This window comes from Aedes albopictus, chromosome 3, assembly GCF_035046485.1.
Source record: "Aedes albopictus strain Foshan chromosome 3, AalbF5, whole genome shotgun sequence".
Lineage (NCBI taxonomy): Eukaryota > Metazoa > Arthropoda > Insecta > Diptera > Culicidae > Aedes > Aedes albopictus.
Genome location: NC_085138.1, coordinates 186,468,458 through 186,493,361, shown reverse-complemented (window position 1 = coordinate 186,493,361; position 24,904 = coordinate 186,468,458). Strand labels below are relative to the sequence as shown.

Sequence of the window (24,904 nt, the reverse complement as noted above, 5' to 3'; positions counted from 1 at the left end):
CGACGGGTCTCCGGGTGGTTTCCCCGCCTTTGGCAATAGTACCAGGCTCTGCCTCTTCCAAGCTTCTGGGAAAACTCCCTCGTCCAGGCATTTCTGCATAACAGACCTGAACATCTCGGAGCCTCTGCAATAGCTACTTTTAAGGCCAGGTTCGGAACTCCGTCCAGACCTGGGGCCTTACCTACGCTAAGGGACTTAGCTATCCCCGCAAGTTCCACATCGGTGACCCTCTCCTCATCGCCATCCCCAGGCCCCAGCTGTCCTACGAAAGGAGGCCAATGACTAGGCTCATGACGCGGAAAAAGTCCTCCAATGATCCCCTCCAACATCTCTGGAGATTGCTCTGTAGGAGCCATCACACCTCTCGTCTTGGCCATAACGATCCTGTAGGCGTCACCCTACGGGTTCGTATTGGCACTCTGACAGAGACCCTCGAAGCAGGCCTTTTTGCTTGCTCTTATCTCGGTCTTGAGCGCGGCTTTTGCAGCGTCGAACACCACCCGCCGTTCGTTTCGCTCATCCTCTGATCGTGCTCGTTGCATCCGCCGCCTAGCCCGTTGGCAGGCGCGGCGCAGGTCCGCAATCGCGTCGGTCCACCAGTAAGCCGGTGGCCTCCCATTTCTAGGGTGGACTCGCCTAGGCATGGTCGCATCACACGCACGTGAGAGCACCGCTACCAGCTCGTCGCCGTCTAAACCGATTAAGTTTCCTTAATACCTCTCTGTCAAAGTATGATGTCTTCCACCTGCGAGGGCTTGGCCTTGGCCTAGCCGCCTTTTCTTCTATCCGCTGTCTGCTGTTGTTGTAGTCGATACTGTAGCGAACCGACAGGTGGTGGCTGTGAGTGTAGCCATCATCTACTCTCCAGTTCGAACTACTTGTTAGGCCAGGACTACAAAAGGTCACGTCAATTATTGACTCCGCTTTGTTTCGACTATAGGTACTCTTGGTACTGACGTTAGCCAAGTCGACATCTAAGATGACCAGTGTTTCCAGCAGGATCTGACCCCGCTGGTTCGTGAAACGGCTTCCCCATTCCACAGCCCAGGCATTAAAGTCACCCGCTATTACCACCGGCCTTCGCCCTGTTAGCACGGTCGTTAAGCGGTTCAGCATTTGCGTGAACCGCTCGATCGGCCACCGCGGAGGCGCAAAACAGCTACAGAAGAAGACCCCGTTTACTTTGGCGACCACGAAGCCCTCATAGGTAGTAGACATCAACTCCTGCACGGGGTATTTACCCGTCGTCCATATCGCCGCCATTTTCCTGGTCATATCCGAGGCCCAGTTGCCGTTGCCGGCGGGTACTCGGTATGGGTCCGAAATGATGGCGATATCCGTCTCCCACTCAGAAACCGCCTGACAAAGAAGTTGCTGAGCCGCATCACAGTGGTTCAGGTTCAGCTGCGTTACCTGCACTGTGATTTGTTGTTCACTGAGGATTTCTTGAAGGCCGGGCACCCTGGACCGCCCATCGGATGTCTGTTTTTCGAGGTTATCCCGATACAGATCATGCAGATGGGCGGACTCGTGCAGCTTTGGGCCTTATGACCTTCAGCGCCGCATCGCCTACACAGTTTGCGCCTGTCAGGGCCTTTGCAGTCCCACGACTTGTGTCCTGGTTCCAGACACCTGAAGCAAACCTCTGGTGGCGCGTGGAATGTCAGGTGACATATTTACACACCAGCCCACCTTTATACAATATGACCCATAAAAAATGCGACAGTTTTCAAAGTCATTGTTCCCCTACTTCGAACTGATTAACCTTGCATGTATCTATTGGATAGTATAGTAGAGCCACTAATCTGATAATGGCAAAGGAACATAGACTGATTTCATGCACATACCTTTGGAAATATAACGTTAAACATATGGATGTCGAAATCGTCCACGCGCCAGAGGCCGTTTTTTAAGGATATAATTTTCTTTCAATTGCCTTCAATCACATTAAATCAAATTTTATTTTCAAAATAGTACTTTAATGGCTGGATAAGGTCTTCAGGAGTTCGTTGGTTCGTCAGACAAGAACGAAAAATATATTAACTTATAAATTAAGAGACATTTTCTGAAAATTGAATTATTTGACAAATGTTAATTTTTAGAAAATATTATTATTATTATTGTTTTTTAAAATATTGTTTTTTATTAATTTATCTTAAATACGGTTTTTAATATGTAGCACCTTTTTTAGTTTTTGTTTCCTAAACATTTGAAATTATTTGTTCCTCCGAATAGCACACGAGGGGACAATTTCGGTGGTAGACGACCTGGAATCAAAAAACTTGCGTCCGTTCGGGGTGAAAGTCTACTTTATTCTAACAAAGAGTGTTCTTATAAAAATGGGGTTTGAATGAGAGTCTGATTGTATGTGTGTGAGTGTGATTACAAATGAATGCATGGTGGACTGTATGAAAGTTAGGAGTTAGTTTTGATTTGGGCGTAACATCCTCCCGGGGCCTTGAAATGACTTCATTTCTAAACATCACTCTTCGCTATCCAAAGGTAGCAAACATATCTTTTTGACCGCTCGCTTAGTTGTTCCATTCTTCGTCTTCAGGGTTACAACACGTGTGTGTCCATCGGTACCAGGGTGCGTGTCGATAATCCGCGCCAACGACCATTGCAAAGGAGCAATGTTATCGTCCACGATCAGTACGAGTGCACCAGGCTTGAACTCGGTGATCTTGTAGTCCTTTTGTCGTCGCTGAAGTTCTTGCAAATAATCAGTCATCCAAATTTTCCAAAATTTGTGTTTCAGGTCTTGCAAAAACTGCAATCGCGACAGTCGTCCAACTGGAATGTGGTCATACGAAGGCTCAGGTATCGCCTGGAATTCACGGCCGATGATAAAATGAGCAGGAGTGATTGCCGTGATGTCGTTCGGATCGTCGGATGATGGCACCAGCGGCCGAGAATTCAAAACAGCTTCAATTTGGGAAAGCACGGTAGCAAACTCTTCATATGTCAACTTGTGCTCAGCCAGAATCAATTTGAGGTGTGATTTGACCGATTTTACCCCGGCCTCCCAAATCCCACCAAAGTGGGGACTACGAGGCGGAATAAACGACCACTCAATGCTTCGTTGGGTGCAAAACTGATCGAGTCGTTTTTGGAATTGTTCGTCCTTGAAAAGCACAGCAAGACGCCCTAATTCATTGCAGGCTCCTTCGAAATTAGTGGCATTGTCCGATATCAGCTTGTTGGGCAAACCACGACGGCTCACAAATCGTTGTAGCGCTGCTAGAAAGGCTTCACTCGTCAAGTTCGACACTGGTTCCAAATGCAAAGAACGTGTACTCATGCACACGAACACGCAGACGTAGCCATTGGTGTACATTGGCTTTCTGGATTGGGTGGAAGATTTGAAAGTAAAGGGTCCGGCGAAGTCGACGCCTGCTGTAGAAAAAATAGGCGCCGGTTGAACCCTGTAGTCCGGCAGGTTACCCATCAACTGCGTTGCCTTTGACGGTCGCATTTTGAAGCAGGGGATGCAGTGATGTATTATCTTCCTGATGACACTCTTCGCTCGCAGTGGCCAAAAGCGTTGCCGTACTACTGCTAACAATCCTCGCTGCCCCAGATGATGGTTGTTCTTGTGGAGATGTCGAATTAGGGTAGCAGTGAACGGATGTTTCTCAGGCAGCAACATTTGGTGCTTGCTATCATAAGGGATGATGGCATGCTTATTGCGGCCGCCTACCCGGAGAAGTCCGTCGTTCATGTCGATGAAAGGACTAAGACAGCGTAGCGGGTGTCGAGAGGATTGGTCCAGGTTGAGAAGTTGTAATTCATGCTGAAAACCCTCGGCTTGTACTAGGCGGATTATCAACAAGTTAGCTCGTTTGAGCTCGTCCACAGTGATCGTACCCTTCGTCAATTCCTTCCGATGTCTTCGAATGTAATCAGTAAACCTGACTACGTATGCCATTGCTCGTTCAATTATCGAATATCTGCTGATACGATCAAAGAGTGCCAGTCGGGTTGAAGTCTTCACGGTTGCCACTAAAGATGTCTGCTTCGTTTCAGGAATATCATCTTCCTTCAGAGGCGGAGGTGATTCTGTGTTGCCTGATGTTGGTGGCCCATTCCACCAAAGTTCACGATTGATGATCTGCGTCGGTGTAAGTCCCCTTGAGATCAGGTCGGCTGGATTGGACGCCGAAGGAATGTAATGCCAATCTGCTACATCCGTGATATCTCTGATCTTCCTCACACGATTTGCCACATAAACCAAGAGTTGCTCTGGTCTTTTGGCTATCCACGCAAGAACAATCTGCGAGTCGCTCCACAGTGTTGTTGATTCAAAGTTGTAGTCTAGCGCTGACTTCACCTTGTTAGCAAGATTGGCGAGTAACAAGGCCGCTTCCAACTCAGCACGGGGTGTGGATATCTGTTTTGGCTGTCCTTTCTTTTTCTTTGGCAAGATTTTGGATTTGCTGCAAATCAGCGCCATCTGTGACGATCCATCCGAAGCAACAGATCTTGCATAAACACAAGCTCCACAAGCGTGATCCGATGCATCGGAAAACCCATGCAGCTCCACCATTACAGCGCCCTCCGCGATGAACCGTCTGGGGAGATCCATGCCATCGAGGGAATTCAGTTCTTCACGAAAAGTTTTCCAGCGTGCTGCTACAGCCGACGGAATGGTGTCGTCCCACTTAATGTCAAGCACCCATAATTCTCGCATCAGTAGTTTCGCTGTAGTTAACACAGGTCCGAGAAATCCTAAGGGGTCAAATATTTTGGCAATTTGACTGAGGATGCTTCGCTTGGTGAGTCCTTCGTTCAGCTGCAAAGGGATGCTAATCCTGAAGACGTCCTTCTGCGGCTCCCACACTATTCCCAGGGTTTTCGTGAGGATGTTGATATTTCCATCATCTATCTGTAGACTAGTTTCTCGCTGGTGCTCTGGAGTTTCATCGAGTAGTTCGCTGGAGTTGGAACAGATCTTGTGGATGCTAAATCCACCCTTGGCTAAAAGATCAATCAATTGCTGTTTCAGCTCCAACAATTCTGGAATGCTTCCGGCGCCCGAAAGCATGTCATCAATGTAGCACGATTTTGTAATAGCACGAGCAGCTAAGGGAAACGAGTGTCCCTCATCCTCCACAAGTTGTAGCAGCGACATGGTGGCCAAGAATGGAGAAGACTTCATGCCGTACGTTACTGTTGTCAACTGTAGTACCTTCAACGGTTCGCTGTTGTTCTCCCTCCAAAGTATTCGTTGGTACGGTTGATCGTCAGGATGTACCGCCACCTGACGGTACATTTTGGGGATGTCTGCGCTAACGGCATATCGATACGACCGGAAGTTGAGCAAGATGGAAACCAGGTCGTTCTGGACAGTTGGACCTACGTACTGTGCCTGGTTGATTGAGATCCCTGTAGAACTCTCCACCGACCCATCAAATACTACACGCAGCTTTGTCGTAGTACTTGACGGTTTGAGTACGCAGTGGTGGGGCACGTAGAACGCACCGCCCGACTCTTCATTCATGGGGGGAGAAATCTCACGCAAATGCTGCAAATGTTCATACTCACAAATAAACGCCTTATACTGTTCCTTTAGCAACGGTTCTCGGTCCAACCGCCGCTCGAGTGACAAAAAACGCTTTTCTGCCATCTGTCGGGACTCGCCTAGCTCGGATTTCAGATCGTTGAATGGGATTCTTACGATGTAGCGCCCATCCGGGTTTCTTCGGTGTGTCGTTCTGAAGTGGGCCAGGCACGACTCTTCATCCTCTTCTTCCTTTGGTGATTCGGCGCATGTCTCGACCTCGTAGAATTTAGCAAGGATCCTACTAAGGTCGTCTTCTTCTACCACACTTGTCAAACTATTTCCTACCGTGATATGAGCCGCCGGAACAAGGCCACTCACGATCCAGCCGAATTGCGTTTCTTGGAGAAAAGGAGCACTAACCCCAAGATCGTGTTGACCGGGTCTTAGGAGTCTGAAGAAAACTTCTGAACCAATCAGCAAGTCCACGGTGTCTGGAAGATTGAAAGCTGGGTCGGCTAATATGATTGCATCTGGAATTTGAAGAGCCTTCGCATCGAACTTTGCAAGAGGTAGGTCTCCAGTGATTCTCGGAACTACGAGAAGTTCCAATGGCTTCGTTGCGTAATCATTCTTCATTGATTCAACTTGCGTATGTAGCTTGAACTTGATGTGCACTTGTTGTCCGTTGATCCCGGAAATGACACAGAATGCGGGTTTCCGTTTTAGGCCCAGCAGAGTGGCGAATTGTTCAGTTACGAAGTGCGAGTGGGAAGCTGAATCGAGTACTGCTCTGCAGGCGAATTTCGAGTCACCTTTGCCACGGACGAGTACCACGGCCGTCGCAATAAGGCTCTGGCTCTTCCCAGTCTCCACCATGGTACATAGGGTGGTCGCGGTGCTTGCAGTCGTTGGTGCAGGATCGGAATTCGGAACGATCTTTTGCTGGTTCGTCATGTCCTTGGGTGGTGTAGCAGGTTGTTCTTCTCGATGAATCAACGTATGATGACGCTGTCTGCATTTTTTACAGGAGTGGGTCGATTTGCAGTCGCTTGCTGTGTGCCCTCGCTGAAGACAATTAAAACAAGCTCCGGATTTGATGAGGCTGGTTTTTTGCGCATTGTATCCAGCTTTCTGGAATGTGTCGCACTTCCAAATCGGGTGCGATCCGCTGCAGTGAAAGCACTGTGCTTCTGTGGTGACGAGCGAATGTGCTTTCACTTCTGATTTCACAGCCGGTCGATTCTGCTTCACAGACTCACCAGCTGCCTTCAAACTGACTTGAATTTTCTCCAAGGCCTTGCACCTGTCCTTCAAGAAATCCATCGTGTTAGAATACTGGGGAAGCTGACCCGGTTTCTGAACCAGTTCCCAAGCCTTTCGTGTTTCGAAATCCATTTTTGATGAGATAACGTTCAAAATCACCATTTCACCCAATCCGACGACAGGTAAGTTCAGGTTGGTGAGGGCATCGACATTCTTGCTGCAAATATCGATCAGTTTACGAAGATCGATCGCACTCTCCTTGGTCATCTTTGGCAGGCTCAAGATAGCTTCGATGTGCTTGTTGACGATTAGCCGTTTGTCTTCAAACCTGTCGCGAAGGGTGTTCCAGGCTGCGGCATAATCATTGTTGTTGATTATGTCCTGGTCTATTATCCCAGCAGCTTTACCTACTAAAGCGTTCCGTAGGTGGTAAAGCTTTATGGCTGGCGATTCCGCGTTGTACCTGTTCATGATGTTTTCGAACATGCTGCGGAAAGCATACCAATTTTCGTAAGAGCCATCGAAAGTTGGCAGCGGTACCTTCAATGGTGGCAGATTCGGCTGCACAGCCTGGTTTAGCGCCTGAGGTGCAGATGAGGCCTGCTGGAGCTTCACCTTCGACGTATCTTCAACCTGCTGGGCCAAGCGAGCTAGTAGGATGCCATAAACCCGCTCGAATTCGATGTACACCATCTCTTCTTGAGCTTGACGTTCGTCGCTGGTGATCAAATCGCAGATTTCATTCTGGAACTCGTTGTATTCCTTGTAGCATCGTGTCAGCATTTCAATTTGCGTTTGAAGGTAGTGCTTGCTCATATTGTTTGGATTGTCCGGATCCGATGTAGCCACATAAATCCGCTGCACCTTCCGTCGCACGGTTTCACGTTTCTTCGCCAGCATTTGAATTTTCTCTTCCATTTTCTTCTTTTCTTCTAAGTGTTTGTTTCTTCTTCTGATTGCTCACTGACAACGGATTTGCATCTCGTTCTTCACTTCCTATGCTCTGATTATGTCCACTTTCCAAATCCGTGTCTTCACTGTGGTTTTTCGAAGCACTTCTCGTTTTAACCGGTGTACGCTTCATGTCACTTTCATTGGTGTCTGTGTGGAGGCAAACTCTTCCACTGATCCGACGTTCTTGGGCAGTTCACTTTTAGTGTTCCACACTCTCCGGCGTTTGTCTTCCAATTCCGGTGAATTGGATCTTTGCACTTGCTGCAATCTGCAGCTCCGATTTTGTTTCACGAACAATCGATTCGCCAAGATGGCGTCCACGGATAACACGCCGATGCGTGTTTCGCATCGCTTGTGCACGGCACTCGCGTCGAATTTTTAACTTTTTCCGGCTACTTTCGCGTCCCGTTAACAACGGTCGGAAACCATCGAGATTGTCCTTCCGTAAATCCGGTCGAATGGACCAATGTTCCTCCGAATAGCACACGAGGGGACAATTTCGGTGGTAGACGACCTGGAATCAAAAAACTTGCGTCCGTTCGGGGTGAAAGTCTACTTTGTTCTAACAAAGAGTGTTCTTATAAAAATGGGGTTTGAATGAGAGTCTGATTGTATGTGTGTGAGTGTGATTACAAATGAATGCATGGTGGACTGTATGAAAGTTAGGAGTTAGTTTTGATTTGGGCGTAACATTATTTTTAAAATATTTTTCAAACATGGGCGTATTAAAGAGTACATATTTTTTCATGGTTTCTATGTGTTTAAAAGTTTTTACCTTAGTTAATTTTGCTCTGAAAATTAGAGGAAAACTTGATTTTATTTAGAAATTGTTCACAATGATAAGGTATCCCATATACGTAACCAATGAATATTTTGACAAAAATTTTAGAGATCCTGTATGACAATGACCTCCTTATTGTATCGTAATAGAAAAAGGTTTAATTTATTCGGAATATTTCATTAAACATCATCAAATACCGCAAAAAAATGGAATGTCGCATTTTTTTATGGGTCATACTGTACTCCCTACTTTAACGGAATTTTTAACATCCGCCACAGGTAGCTGAACCAAAGCTATCTGTGTCCCTGCTGGCCCTCTCCGTAGCTTAACGGCTGCGGCGGCCACCTGCACATCGCACTGTTGCCGCAGTGCCGTGATGAGCTCTTCCACTTCGGTGATCTCGTCAATGTCTTTGACCTTCAGAGTCGCCTCATGTGTCAGAGCCCTCACCTGCACACCCTCACCAAGGATCTCTTCTGCCAGCCTCTTATAGGCGGCGCCCTTGTGTTCCTTCTGGCGCTTCTATTGCGGACCACCTCTGGCCACCTCTATTGCGGACCGTCCTTTGGATCCTCGGTTGACGGCCCTCAACAACCACGCTCCGTCCATAACCTCCACCGGCTGGCTTGCCGGGAAGTGGACTGAAGCCCCCACGCTTGAGCTGCGTACGCAACTCCCAGCGCCTATCTCCTCACTTCTCCTTGTCGGAGACCTCATCAACCCGCTTCTTGCGAAGGAGTTGATCCCACCACTACTTCCACCTGAGTTTTGATTATTTTTGTTCGATTTCATGTTTAAATCCCACGAGTAGCACGGGAAAGAATGTCCACCACGCCAGAGCCCTGCATTAACGCGGTAAGGAACAGCTTACTGTGGGGGGGGTGCCCAGGTACCCCACAGGCTCCATTAAAGATCGAGCATCTTTTTCACCCCCTCGATCACTCATTCCTCAGCACGGGTCGCTTGACACCTTGAATTGGGGTTAGTAGTCCTATTCTTAGCCGGCGACTACGCGACGGGTCTGCCTCTGCTGCGATGTCCTGCCGGGTTCCAATCTAACGTTTGCTTTCAGATTTCGTTTCCGATATGGACCAGTAGGTCTGTGTCAAAAAGGGAGATTTTGTTTCCGCCCCTGCGTAGAGTGTGGCCAACCCTCGTCCACATTCGCTGCCGAATTTCTGTCACTATCGGCTTTTGATGACATCGACGATGAAGCTCCACATTGGAGATCTAATTGCCAGGCCACAATGCACGAATTATATTCCGCATGCATCTATAGAAAAAGACCTGAAACCGTTGGGTGTTCTCTACTGAACTGATACACACCAAGTTTCACTGGCGTAGGGCAGCACAGATTTCACGTTCGAGTTAAAAGTTTGAAGTTTGGTGCGTCGACTAATCTGATTGTTTTTCCATATATTTCTTAAACTCACAAAAGCAGCCCTCGCCTTCTTGAACCGTGCACCTATGTCGATCTTGGTGCCGCCATCGGTTGTCATTTGGTGTCTTTATCACGACCAACAGATAAAAATGTGTCAATCTCGCGTTTCTCAATGAATTTCGAAACGGGCCTTTCTGAGATGAAAGTTAACATAGTTTTTTTATCATTTGCCATAAAAAAATGCACACTTCACAATATGTGGCTACAACAAAGAAAACTAGCGCAATAACTAGCACCATAATGCACAAAACAATATATGTATATGACATATTGGAAGGCTATTTAAATAAGCTAACCTACACTAATTACCGACATCAAACTCATAAAACCTGTGAACGAACACAGTTCGAAAAGAATTCGAGTAAATTTATTGGAAATCCTGCTGATAAAAAACTTGATATCAGTTCGGTCGCTGCTGTCGTCCAGTACAGACGGGGCAATTGCGCTCGCGACGACGGATCCGTTTTTTTATACCTATTGTGTGCTATAGGTAGTCCGTTTTGTTCTCGGTCGAACACAGCAGTATCGTGTGCCGCGGTAGTTATCGTTGTGCACAGATATACACTGAAAGGCGGCTTGCAGTTGAAATTACTATTCTGAGGGTCAACTTAAATGCACAACGCCACTTGATTTGTGCAGACTGATTTTCGTTTCATCTCAACAGATTTATGTTTTCAATTCTACCATGGACCCGATTTTCAATTAAAAAAAGTGTCTGTTGGCAGCCGGATTCGAACCTAGAACCTTGAGATCACCAGGCTCGCACGCTACCACTCGGCTATCGAACCGGTTGATAAGTAAGGTAACAAAACGCACACAAGAAGCGTTTGTTGGTCGATGATCACGTTTTGCCATGGTAAATTTGAAAACATTTGTGTGCTCGTCATTACCGCAAGCTGTCTATCAGTGTAGCAATTAATTATTGCTATGAGTGAGATGGCTGTGAACACCGCTCAGTTCCGTTTCCCGATAGGTAGTCCGCGTCCATCATGGGTGGAAATAGCCAACTTTCTAAAACAGTTGGATACGGACCTAATGACGGTGGAAACCGTTTACAAAACAGCGAAAGATCGTTCGCTGTTCATTAAGTTCGTGTCGAAGGAAACAATGGCGGAATCGTTGCAGAAGAACGGGAATGCAAAACAGTTTGTTTACACCAACGGACATTCAGTGGAAGTGCGTATGTCGATCGCGGGAACCAATGCGCAGTATGTCAGAGTGTTTGACTTGCCGCCAGAACTGTCCGACGATAACTTATCGTCGGTTCTCAAGGAGTACGGAAAAATAGATCGAGTTGTGCGGGAAAAATTTCCTGCGAATTTGGGTCTTGACCATGTCTACAACGGAATACGAGGAGTGTATATGGATGTAGCAAAAGCAATTCCACCAACGATCGACATCGGTGACAAGAAAGGGCGAATCTTCTACGAAGGTTTGAAGGACACATGCTTTTTGTGTCACGGAATCGGACATCGAAGGGACGTTTGCCCTCAGCGACAACCACGGAACAAACTGGAGAAGAAGAAGAAGAAGGAGAATGTTTCAAACTCATATGCTGCGATCGTAGCTGGAAAAGAATCGGTTTCGGAAGTGTACCAGTCGGCAGAGAAGGAGGACGAAGATGAAATAATTGAAGTTTTGGAAGAGGAGCTCATCGAAGAATCTGAGGAACAGCCAGAAGAAGAGCAACTTCAGTCTACGGCGGATTTGGAGAAGGAAATACGTCGGAAAAAAGGTTTGGAAGAATTGGAAAAAGTAGCCAAAGCTATTCAAGAAGCTATGAGGAATCCACAGGCAAATCAACGGCGGGCAGAATTTGCAGCTTCAAGTTCCAGTTCTGGATCGCGCCCAAGGAAGAAAGTTGCACGACGAACATATTATTGAATCTCTTTGAAAATGTAATGTATTAGAATAACAAATTTCTCAACTAGATTTTCGGCTCTGTATAGTTTTTAGGTAAACAGTGAGCCTTATAAATAAACAAATTGGAAAAAAAAAAAAAAAAAAACTTGATAGCATCGCACTCTATGTCATAAACGTACCTATCACTGTTTGTTGCTAGACGAGACAATTTCGTTCGTCACTGGGCCCTAGTGCCTACTCGCATTCCCGAGATAACATCGTCATAGGATTCCTACCGGTGTGCTGCACAGAGGTAATAATCCAGAAGCTCAATTGAACTTTCTTCTCACAATTTAGTTTGATGACTATTTCCAATATGTATCAACAGCGGTCACTCTGCTCTCTGCCGGGCGGTTGGCTATTTAGATGTACCTATCTATGAAATTGGAAATCATTAAAATAAATTGGATTTGGTGCGTCTCTATCGGCATCGGTTCACATGTGAAACAGCATGGGTTGAAATACACATTCCTGTCATGTCCAATCGGATTGGCTGTGGCTATCCTGTAGCGTACAAACGATGGCGATCAAGCGATATCGTTCCATTGATCGATTCATTTTGCGTATGTTCACATGTGTGCTGTGAATCTGGGAGCGCAATATTGTTTCGCAAAGGGAGGCTTTTTTTGGCTAAATTATGAATTCAAATGAAGTTACTATCCATATCCATAAGCCTCTAGGAAATGTTCGAACAGTGAAACAAATTATCGCATAATGAAATCTACGGTCGGTACCTGCGGGGTATGATCTAACGATTACGTATCAGTTAAATATGGCTTGTAATCGTCGGTATCTGTTGCTCAGATCAGCATGGCGGCTACGTTTATTGAACCCTTCTTCAACGTTGGTGAAGCATACGCAATTTTTGCACTCGAAGTTATCTCAATTCATTTCTGGAGTGACTCTAAGATGATACAAAATTTTACTTGTAGTCTTTTACCTTAGGATACCTCGTTCATTTCAGGAGCATTTCGCATGTTCCACTGTCACTCCCGTTATAGTTAGTTTGTAAATCCAATGAAAAAATATTTCTACAACAGAGTTTAGGTACCTGTCAGTCTAGACTCCTTGTTATTACAAACAGAGGTTGATTTAAATAAATGTGAACAATTAATAGAACAATCACGTTTTTGGGAACACCTCAAATAAATAAGTGTTTCAATCAATTTCAAAAAAAGTAACAAAGCGTCACTCATTTGCTGGTACACGCATAGCGGCTTACCAATAATTTGCCGCGACATGTCGTACGTTGCGTGACCGTAATTTGAGATGAGAGCGAAAGTACTGGTAGTGACATGTAACAGCTGTTACTGAATGCGGCGGGTAGACAGATAGTTTGATCTTCATACGAATTTCAAGTCTTGTCACCTTGACACGAGCATGGGTGGCATGTCGACTGTACCATTCATAATGTTGCTGTATATGCGAATCTTCGAAGCGACAGCAGCATGGTGGCTTAATAAGATAATGACCCAAATTACCCCACGCGACAACACATGACACACGAGAAAAGCTTCAGCGAAAGTTCGGCGTACCCAACGAGCCGCTAAGACATCCACGCTTTACGCAACTGAGGCCTATTGGCGGCGCATGCCACCACATACGTTTATCAGGCTTCTTCTTTCTAGATGTGCACTCCAACTAAGACAGAACCTACTACCCAGGTTAGTGTTCTATGAGCACTTTCACAGCTGTTCATTAATTGAGAGCTTTCACAATCGAGGAATTATTTCTTTGATTGAGCTTGGGAGTTATCAATATGGGGAATGATCTAAAACTATGACTGAATGAATAATCTCTAAAATTTAAAGTAAATGATCCATAAAAAAATGTTGAGAAAGGTTAAGCATGATCCACAACAAAGAGCACAAGAGGCTAGTTTACATAAGCGCCTGATAGAAGGGAAAGAGATCAAGGGGCAGAAAACAGTAAAGGGGAAAAAATATTGGTAAGGGAGTCAAGAGGTTAAATAAAAAAATAAGGGACTTCATTTGTTTCTAGATCCACTTGCCACCCTTATTCCCACTGCCTCCTTATCACTAGAATACCACAACTTCTCTGTGACCCTTGGAATTTCCTTAGGCTCTTGATGTCCTTGTTATGTTTCATTCATGTAGTGTCTATTCAAGGGCTGCAAAACGGTGAGTCGATAAGGAGAGCGTTCAACATAGCTCTGGTCCTCACAAGTTTCTACCTCATTATTACCTACTTCCACGGGTCAAGCGATGACAAAGACCGCCAGCTAAGAGTTGTGTGCTGAGCTGGTAGTGCAGCCTGGGCACTATTGTCCTTCTGACATCAGCTAGATTGAGGAGGTACGACCCGAGCGTCTGTTCACCAAGGAGGTGCGGCTCAAACAGCGTCTGTTCTGGCATCCAGCGGCTGAGTAAGAAACGCTGCACCACGCCCAGCTAGATCCAAGGTGGTAAGCCTCATCAGCGTGGTCGTCCCAGTGTTGGTTGGGACGTTAAACATAACTGGCACGATGGCCCTCCGGTGAGACAGGAGTGTTGGCGTAGGCCCAATAAGTCACCCGTAGAAATCCCCATTGCGAATAGGAGAAAATACGATTCGAACACGAACACGACTCGAGAACAGCTATGGCAGATTATGCACGAATACGGATTCCCGGATAAACTGATACGATTGATCAAGGCGACGATGGATCGATGTGCGTAGTTCGAGTATCAGGGACACTCTCGAGTCCCTTCGAATCTTGCAGAGGGTTATGGCAAGGCGATGGACTTTCGTGCTTGCTGTTCAACATTGCGTTAGAGGGAGTAATAAGGAGAGCGGGGATAAACACGAGTGGTACGATTTTCACGAAGTCCGTTCAGCTGCTTGGTTTCGCTGATATTGATATCATAGCTAGTAAATTTGAGACAACAAACATCCGACTAAAGAGTGAAGCCAGACGAATCGGATTAGTCGAAGACAAAGTACATGATGGCAAATGGCTCCAGGGAGGAATCACCGCGCCCGCCACCCCGAATTGATATCGACGGTGATGAATTCGAGGCGGTTGTAGAATTTGTGTACTTGGGCTCACTGGTGACCGCCGACAACGACACCAGCAGAGAAATTCAGAGGCGCATTGTGGCAGGAAATCGTGCTTACTTTGGACTCCGCCGGACTCTACGATCGAATAAAGTTCGCCGTAACACGAAGATAACTATTTACAAAACGCTGATTAGACCGGTCGTCTTCTATGGGCACGAAACATGGACCCTACGTGCAGAGGACCAACGCGCCCTTGGAGTTTTCGAACGGAAGGTGTTGCGTACCATCGCACAGTGGTTCCAGCCCCATATGAGGGCGGCCATAAATATGATTTTATCGAGTTTTATGATGAAACCGCTAAATTTGATGCATATTTGCATTCCAAATGCGTTTTTGTATTGTTTATTAAAAATGGGCTCAATCGAATTTTTGGCCTTACGGAGCCGAAATTCATTATTTTGCCGTTTTGGTTACCAACTGATTTGGATATACTAGTATTAGTTTAGGCGGTCCACGGTAGTCAAAACTGCTCAAGAATAGTGAAACACACATTATGTAATGGATAAATAGAGTGAAAGTTGGAAAAAAGTGTTTCGTGCAATGCAATGCAAGAGATATTTGTTAGTTTTTGAGTAAATTGAAAGTACGACACTTAAGTGACTAGGGTATGTGTTCCATCAGTAATCTCACGCTCCCATTTTCATCTCATTCGAAAACAAGCGATTACGGCACAGATTGATTCCGTTCTTTTTGTTTTCATGGGTGCTCACTTCTAACAAAAAATACAAAAATAAGAAACAAAACAAACAGCGCTTCAATCCTTTGTTTTTCGTAGGATGAAAATGGGAGCCACATGCTTAACAAGAGAACCAATACCCTACCACCAATCTGGTCGCAAACGGTCGCAGCTAAATTCGCCAGTAAATCATTGTTTAAGATTGTAGGGAAGTTTTATAGAACAACGTTCGAAGGGGTCGGAAGGGGAAACATTTTTTTCGGCATGTTGAAAATTTTCAGTTTTTTATACTTTGTGGAAAAAGCATCTAATTCAGTCACACTTATTCAAACAAAATGATAAAGAATGGCATCTAAATTTGTGATAAACATCGATTTCAACTATGTAAGAATCGAATACAATCAACCAAATACATGTCGAATGGATGAGACTTTTTAATAGAGCGATAAATGCATAGGACTGAAATTAGAAAAATTCAAATAAAATATCTACTCAAGAGCATCTACTTCAATGACATCTGCGGAAAAGTTTCGGCATACATTTGATAAAAGTAATGATTGTCCCTAGCTATTACAGCATTAAACTTGATGTTTCCGCAATAATATCACAGTTTCATTGAGGTCAAATTTTGGGATTAATGACCTATGACGGAACCACTGTGCATCGGCGGAGTGCAGATGGAAGACGGGACTTGGAGAAGGCGAATGAACCACGAGCTGCATCAGCTGCTGAGAGAACCAACCATCGTCCATACCGCGAAAATCGGGAGGCTACGGTGGGCGGGTCACGTCATTAGGATGTCGGATAGCAACCCGACTAAAATGGTTCTCGAGAGTCATCCGACCGGTACAAGAAGACGTGGAGCGCAGCGAGCTAGGTGGGTCGACCAAGTGGAGGACGATCTGCGGACCCTACGCAGAGTGCGGAACTGGAGACAAACAGCCATGGACCGAGTGGTATGGAGTGGAGACGGCTACTATGTACAGCAGAGGCCACCCCGGCCTTAGCCTGATCGGTAAGTAACCACTATTGGTACTACAATCATTAAAGGAGATTTTATCTTACCACTTTTAGTAAGATATGCGCCAAGAACAAGTTTCTTTTTTGTTCATAAGAAATAAATACACGTTTGGATAGATTTGGACATTCACAGACATAGATCTACTTTCGAGTTTTTATGTATATCTTAATATGTTGTACGTATTTTCTAACAGAACAAAGAACAGAAAAGAACATTTTTAGAATATAAATAAAAGAAAGTTGCGACTTAACTGGAAGTAGAGTACAGTAACGGAAAAAGACACGGAAATGTAAGTAAAATAGGCATAACCTGTTGTAGCTGCTTAATCACTAGATTTGTCCAACTCAACTGCCGTCTTTTTCGCAGGAGAGCCTTCGACCTCGGTGGTGGCAGAGTCCGGCTTCTTTCGCTTGATCAGGTGAGTGATGTCGGTGGGTTTCGCCGCACTGGAAGAAGTTCCGTTGCTGGTCGAAGAAGACGAAGATGGACCAGCGCCATCGAATCCGTTGGAAGTTTCCCCTTTAACGATGATTTTGGACAGTTCTCGTTTGACCACTTCGATGGACTGAAAGCGGAAAAAAGTATGATAAATGAAACGATACTCTACAGGTGTGTTACAACAACTTTTCATATAACAATGATATATGCAGAATCTTTTAGATCGCTTACCGTTTTCTTCGTATCCTCGACCTCGGCAATTTTCTCCATAATTTCCTGCTTGGTTTCCTCAAGATCCTTGATAGCAGCCTTGGTTTCATCGGTCTGTTCCTTGCTCTGCTCCTGTTGAATGACCTTATCCATCTCGCTACAAGCCTCTCGGAAGGCGGCTATGGAATCTTCATATTCGTTCTGCATCAAGTGACACAGGCCAATCTTGTACTGAATCTCCGCAATGATCCGCCGGTCAGCTTTGCCGGTTTTGTCATACACAGCCAGGGCTTTCTCTGGAAAGGTAAATTGATTGTTACAACATGATATCGGAACAACTGAAACAAAATTTCAAACAACTTACTGTAATCATTGATGGCAATAGCAAAGTTGCTATTTTCCAAAGAAATACTGGCCAATTCTGAGTAGCACTCCGACAGGTTATCCAACGATTTTTCCCCTTGTCCTTCGAAGATTTTGACTGCCAGTTCTAAAATTTCCCAAGCAATCTCCAGATTGCCTTCGCATTTTTCCTCCTCATCCTCTTCAGTGTCATCCTTTTGAGTTTCCACACCGTTCGATGTCGAGGGCCCTGGCTGTGGATCTTCATCTACTTTCGATGACGATCCTCCTGCTACAGCTTCTTCTTTTTTAGACTCTCCACTTTCAGCTTTCTGTGCTTCTGCTGCTTCAGTTTCGGCGTTTTCCGATTTTACATCCTTTTCATCATCTTCTTTCATCTCTTCCCCATCGGCATCAGCCTCGCCATCACCTTCCTCATCCCCTTCTTCATCGTCCTCATCATCATCCTCGCCTTCCTCTCCTTCACCCGGAACAATCAAGTTGTTCTCATCCTTGCCCAGCGCAATCAATGATTTAGCATACAGCAGATAAGCCACGCCGCATTCGTCCGCTGTGGGACCATACAGTTCCGAGTAGATATTACAGCAAGCGCTCAGATCGTCAGCAGCATCCGAATACTGTTTCATGCAGTAGTTTCGACTACCACGGCCGAACAGTTCCTTTGCTTCCGCCATCTTCTCTTCTTTTGTCACGAGGGTTTCCGATTTTTCTGCCATCGTACGTTATTTAGATTTTTTTCTGAAAAAAACAGAAATAGGTAAATAATAATGAGATTTCTTAGGTTTTTTGATCTGCTTTGTTGATCTAGTAACGTGTCTATTTGAATTTCTTATCTAAAAGGCACGTTCAGCAAACTATTATTGCTATTATATCAGTAATAAATAATTGCCTCACACGCAAAAAGAATGAGTAAACGAATAATAGCAGGTACCTACACTGCCCCCACTCGCATAACAGTCCCATTTGCAAAAAGTAGGAATTGAGAAAACAGCGTTTGAAGTTTGACGACTCGTTCCCATACAAAACTTTCAAAAATCGTCATAATTTGAAAAATATTTGGATCATCTCGAAACTTTCACAGATTGCTTTGCACCTGAATACATAACTGTGAAAAATATTAGGATCACTAAAAAATTGTTCAGTTTTGTGTTACATGATACAAAAATCCATGATGGGACTGTTATGCGGGTACTTTCAATATGGGACGCTCATGATTTGGTATTTTTTTCGCACATTGACATAAAAATCCGCAATTTTTATTAAGGGTTTTGAAAGTACGTTGAAAATGATGATGATTACTTACGTTAACTCAAAAGTGGTGAAAAGTCAAATGGGACTGATGTGCGAGTGGGGGCAGTACATGAATCAAACTATGTTTGACAACCGTGAAGGTGTGTTTGCTCTATTTATAAGATACTATAATGTAACCACACTGTAATCAATTTATCCCTTTCACCTACATACACTAGAAGTCACAAAAAATTGGATCACAGCTGATGCTGGTTGAGGATTGAATTTTGTCTTGGACATTTGCCAGAGAGGTACCTGTTGCCTTATGCATCTAGAACGGACACATGCAAGCAAACACATTACATTGCTGCAGTGACATTATCCGCCAAAGCGCAGCACATACTGCAGGGTGTTTTGCATGTTTGTTGCATAAGAAAAAACTCAGGGTGATAAATATTTGAGTATAACCATGAAACATTTGCAGCTTCTTTAGGTTACAGCAATAAAACTTGCTCCGTAATTACCCCTTTTGGAAGTTATTCAGCAGATTTTCTCCATGTGCTTGAACGATGTGTTGAATTCATAATCGCCGGGGACTGCGACAAGCTGACGGACAGGGTAATGCGATGAGCCGGACTCAGCTGCCGGAGGACATGGACATTATCGCCAGAACATTTGTAACGGGGCAGAGCCGTAAAGTGTACACTAGCGTGGTTCAAAAAATCATTTTTGCTCCACACCGCTTATTCGATTTGTAACCAGATTCCAAGCCTTCTCCCAAAAAATGAGCTGATTTGGTTGAAAATTGAGAGTACACAAGCCCTTCAAAGTTTGTATGGAAATTGCTATAGGAAGTGCGACGATTTTCATTCAATTGACCGTAGCATTTTCCGAAGTTCCCTAGAGTGTTTGTTGACCCTTGGTACTTACAGACTACTCTATCAGCTACAACTTTGGCGAAGACCATATTCAAATTGGACCGCTCATTAATTTGTTATCTATTTTTATCCAGAATGAAAATCTTTGATCAAGATGTTTACACTATTCGATGGGCATCACTGCAATTTGCCTTGAAACATATGTAGTACACTGAACGAAAATCCCCGCCATGTATTAAATAATTATTGGCTCGTCCTAGCCCCATGCCTATCTTCCGACAAGATTCGGATGATTTTTTTTCAACACAGCTTCCTTCAAAATCAAAACAATTTGAATGATGACAATACCTTAAAAGGATGATTTTCATCAACTTTTAGGAGGTCAGTAACTGTATGATATTCATTCCTCTCCCGATTTTATTTGCTATAGGTTCAATTTTTAAAATGTTAATATATTTTAACGGTATTAAAATAAACTGAACACACTAATTTAGCAGGAATTTCACCAGTTTATTGACATTTCAATTTAAATAGCATTTTATATGGATCCAATGTGATACGGGGTGCCTGGGGGGATGCGGCTCGGGAAGCAAATATCCTGTAAAAAATACCAATTATTCGTCCAATTATGTTCGACAAAATCATATAAAGAAAGAATAAAGGAATCTAAAGTATTTAATGCTTACCTTTCTTGAATTAGACATTATTTTCAGGTGCTTGGAATGTTTATTGAGAGCCGTCCAAAGAGCCGTCCGCTAACCCACAAACTTACGAAGCACAAACTCCGCCATATTTTTTTTCAACGACTGACGGATGCTGAACTTAAATTGAATGATTTTCAGTATGAGGCACAGTGGAAAATGCTTTCATATAGTTGTATGATGCTAATCATTCACAACAAACCCTAAGCGGAAAATCATTTATGACTTGTGCCAGATCTAGTTCTTTTGCAGGATGATTATTATTCAGTAGGACGAAGTAAAATCATTCTGCTGTGTAAACATTCAAAAATCAGATTCTGCGGATCCAAGTCGGAGTTAATGAAGAATCATTTTTTTCACGGCGAGGGTTTTCGTTCAGTGTAGCCATGATTTATGTGCGCTATCTTTGGCGTCATGTGCAGCAATGTTGCTTGCTGGGAAGCTGAGCGATCACTGTTAAAGTTTCTGCAGTTGAATAAAAATCGATAACTAATTAATGGGGCGTCCGATTTGAATGTGGTCTTCGGCAAAGTAGTAGCTGATAGCGTAGCCTAGAAGTATCAGTTGATCGTCGATCACTCTAGGACACTTTGGCAATTGCTAAGGTGAACTGAATGAAAAACGTTCTATTCGCATAGTAATTCCCATACAAAATTTGAAGGGCTTGTGCACTCTCAATTTTCAACCAATTCGGCTTAAATTTTGGGAGAAGGCATAGAATCTGGTTATGAATCAAATAAGCGGTGTGGAGCAAAAACGATTTTTTGAACCACGCTAGTGTACACCCTCCCAAAACGCAAAACCGCACAGGACAAACTGGTGAGCAATTCGTCAAGAGCAAGGTGCACGCTAATAGGTTGAACCAAGCACGACAGGATTCGTCTAGGAAGTAACGTTACGATATACGGAGACACCTTCGAGGTAGCGGAGGAATTTGTCTACCTTGGATACATGCTTGAATCCTTACTGACAGCTGATAACAATGTGAGTCGTGAACTGCCGGTGGAAGCATAATTGTCACATGTGCATTTTTGGCAATATTGAGATTTTGCAGCCCATGACCATGTATCATGGTGTACTACCATATAGGGAAATAAAAATATGTAGTTTGTTCCGAAAATTGTTGAAAAAATGCAACGCCGATTTGTCACATTCTGAAAAGTGGACGCATAAGTGTCACGTTTCATTGGAAATCTGCTATTCTGCTATTATCAACGCATCCCCTGGCTTTCGCCCATCTGCGTTGTCTTTTCACTAGGCAATACGTCTACCAATTGATGTTTATGGGCTTGCCGGACCAAGTCATGTAGCTAAGCCAAACACCCCACCTACAACTGTTGGGTAGGCACCGTTGTCCCGCCCACTGGTCTTTTACAGCTAGTTGTAGGTGCATGCGTGCGTGTAAGTGTTGGTGTATGTGTTAGTGTTGGTGTATTGTAGGCGCCAACTCGTTCTAATCCACTCTGATTGCTAACACCCTATTGAATCATTACCCTTAAATCTGGCAATCTATGAAATAGAATGAGTTAAGCGCCTGTACATAAGTCAGTTAATCAAACAAGGAATATTAGTATTAAAGCGAAGATACAATGAAGCAACGCCCCGAACCTTGAGAGCACAAACCCAGGCTGCGCGAACAGTCGATCGACTGGCCACCACCAGTGAATAACCAAACGAGCAAACCCTCCAGCACAAACCGCCACAAGCTCTCCCGACCTGCGCCCAACAAATCCGAGGCACAGCCCAGCCATAGCTTCACCTTAAAACCAAAATCTAGATTGCAGAGCACAATACTTCCCAAGTAACCACGCAGCTCGGGCCGCAAATCACGCACAACACGTCACAAATAAGACAAACACTACCCCACCCGTACAACCGAAACCGATCTAGGGTAGAGAAGGGTCTCTTTTCACTCCAACCCGGACTCAACTGCACCCACAGGGTAGCGCACCCCACACACACTGCACTCATGCATCCATCACGACCCGAGCCGCACGGACACCTGGGTTGCTTCTATCTGCATGACCTCACCCAACCCGTAACGCAGAGTTTAAATCCCTCTCTTGCATTACAAAGTAGTCCCTCTTCCCAAAGTTTGTGCGTGGTATAAATGAGATTATAAAGCAGAAGAAATCGTCACCAACACAACCGCCAACAATGAGCACTCAATGGTGTCGTCAGAATCAATGACGACCCCTACAGTCCCAAACCCAATATCCTGCACTACCCAAGTAACCACAATGCTGAAGCCGGTTGATGTTAGAACACGATTCGGCATTAATGCTACATAGTTCAGACAATTTACTTTTTCGAACTTTGGACGCGGTTTTCTCGATTGTCTGTTTTTGCAAATGTGACATTTATGCGTCCACCGGCAGTGAAATACGAAGGCACATCATTAGTGGAAGACGGCCTGGACTCTCTACGGGCTCCAGAAGGAACTGCGGTCAAAAAGATTCACCCCGCACCAAATTTACCATGTACAAAACGCATACAAGACCACCGGTGGTCCTCTATGGACACCAGACATGGACCATGCTCGAGGAGCGACGTGAGCTAAGGAAAGGAAAATCTACGGCGGCGTGCAGACAGAAGACGGATCTTTGACAAGGCGAATAAACCACGAACTGCATCAGCTGATGAGAGATCAAACCATCGTCCACACCGCGAAAATCGGGAGGCTACAGTGGGCGGGTCACGTCATCAGGATGTCAGATAGCAACCCGACTAAAATATGGTTCTCGAGAGTCATTCAACCGGTACAAGAAGACGTGATGCGTAGCGAGCTAGGTGGGTCGGTTAAGTGGAGGACGATTTGCGGACCCTTCGCAAAGTGCGGAACTGGATCGAATCCTATGTACAGCAGAGATCACTCAGGCGTTAGTCTGACTGGTAAGATAATGATTGCGTCACCGTATCCTGAGCAATCCCAAGCAACAGCATCAAAATTAAGGATTTTTTTTATTTATGATTTTCTATTAAGCTGAAACTTTGCATAGTTTTCCAGTTTTATCTAAATCGCCATTTTGCGATACCAAATTTATATTTTGAATCACGACTAACTTTTCAAAAGGTTGTATGTGAAAATGGTTCAAAAATATTTAAAAAGCTGTACAGCAAAAACGGTTCGTTCGATTGTTGTGAATTTTTTAGCAAAGTTAGATAACTGAATGGTGATTCCTAAAAAAATACCTATACACTGTGAAAAAAAATCTTTTTGACCATTAAAAAATATCATTTTTGTCACAAAAACTCAAATATCTCAAAACCCTTTCTTATTACCAACATATTTTTTTATGAAAAACGGTCCATTGTATTAGCAATCTACCATAAAAATTTGGTGGTGGTAAACTAATAAACAAAAAAGTTATGACATTTCAAACATTTCACAATTTTCATATTTAGTAATAATTTTTTTTTCTGTGTAAATTATTTCGGCTGGAAATCGCAGTTTGATGCTGATTTTATAGTTAACTAGCTGTCCCGGCAAACGTCGTACTGCCTGCCTACTGTGTTTTTTGACACACAGCTCCGTAGGGACGTCCCCCGCAAAGACATCTGTATGGGAGCCCCCCGTTCCAGAGACCGGAGAAGTCCCGCACCAAGCTAAGAACCTTCCCCGGCCCCAACAGCACTCACGTACAAAATTTCACACCGATCGGTCCAGTATTTTCCGAACCCATAGCGGTCAGACAGACAGACAGACAGACAGACAGACAGACAGACAGAAATTCTTTTTTATATATATAGAATAGCTGACCCGGCAAACCTTGTATTGCCCATTTTAATTGTTGCTTTATCACATTTTTTCTAATGTTTTTGTTAATTTTCTTAACTTGTTCTACATATGAACATAGCCACTAGCGTGGTTCAAATAATCGTTTTTGCTCCACACCGCTCATTCGATTCCTAACCAGATTATATGCCTTCTCACAAAATTTGAGCTCATTTGGTTGAAAATTGAGACTGCACAAGCCCGTCAAAGTTTGTATGGGAATTACTATGGGAAAACGATGTTTTTCATTCAATCAACCGTAGCATTTTCCCAAGTGCCCTAATGGGTTAGTCGACCCTTGGTAATCCTAGGCTACTCTATCAGCTACAACTTTGCCGAAGACCGCATTCAAATCGGACGCCTCATTAATTAGTTACCGATTTTTATCCAGAATTGAAATCTTTACTCATGACGGTTAAACTATTCGGTGGGCATCACTGCATTCTGCAGTGGAACATAGTAGCCATGATTTCAGTGTGCTATCTTTTGCGCCATATGCAGCAATGTTGCCTGCTGGGAAGCTGGAGGATCATAGCTCAAGTTTGCCCAGTTGGAAACAAATCAATAACTAATTAATGAGGCGTCCGATTTGAATGCGGTCTTCGGCAAAGTTGTAGCTGATAGAGTAGCCTAGTATTACCAAGGGTCGACTAACCCACTAGGGCACTTGGGGAATTTCTACGGTTGATTGAATGAAAAACATCGTAT

At 44.4% G+C, this 24,904-nt stretch overlaps 2 protein-coding genes across 2 annotated transcripts in view; both read right to left on the bottom strand.

Annotated features, from left to right (window-relative positions):
* Positions 1 to 2,482: 2,482 nt before the first annotated feature.
* Positions 2,483 to 7,684, bottom strand: LOC134290488 (uncharacterized). The gene has a single exon (XM_062857641.1). It carries the CDS (start codon positions 7,682 to 7,684, stop codon positions 2,483 to 2,485), a length of 5,202 nt encoding a protein of 1,733 aa, XP_062713625.1.
* Positions 7,685 to 16,714: 9,030 nt separating this feature from the next.
* LOC109398798 (protein NASP homolog) overlaps positions 16,715 to 24,904 on the bottom strand; it is a 62,778-nt gene continuing 54,588 nt past the window's right edge. Inside the window, exons 2-4 of the mRNA XM_019671207.3 lie at positions 17,614 to 18,350; positions 17,271 to 17,545; positions 16,715 to 17,166 (exon numbers count right to left, since the gene is read on the bottom strand). Of these exons, the coding sequence (XP_019526752.3) occupies positions 16,924 to 17,166; positions 17,271 to 17,545; positions 17,614 to 18,328 (1,233 nt within the window). The 5' untranslated portion in view covers positions 18,329 to 18,350 and the 3' untranslated portion in view covers positions 16,715 to 16,923. The remainder of the gene's footprint in view (positions 17,167 to 17,270; positions 17,546 to 17,613; positions 18,351 to 24,904) is intronic.

Excerpts from the sequence above, each read along its gene's own strand:
- LOC134290488 (XM_062857641.1), bottom strand. The coding sequence starts at position 7,684 with ATGGAAGAGAAAATTCAAATGCTGGCGAAGAAACGTGAAACCGTGCGA.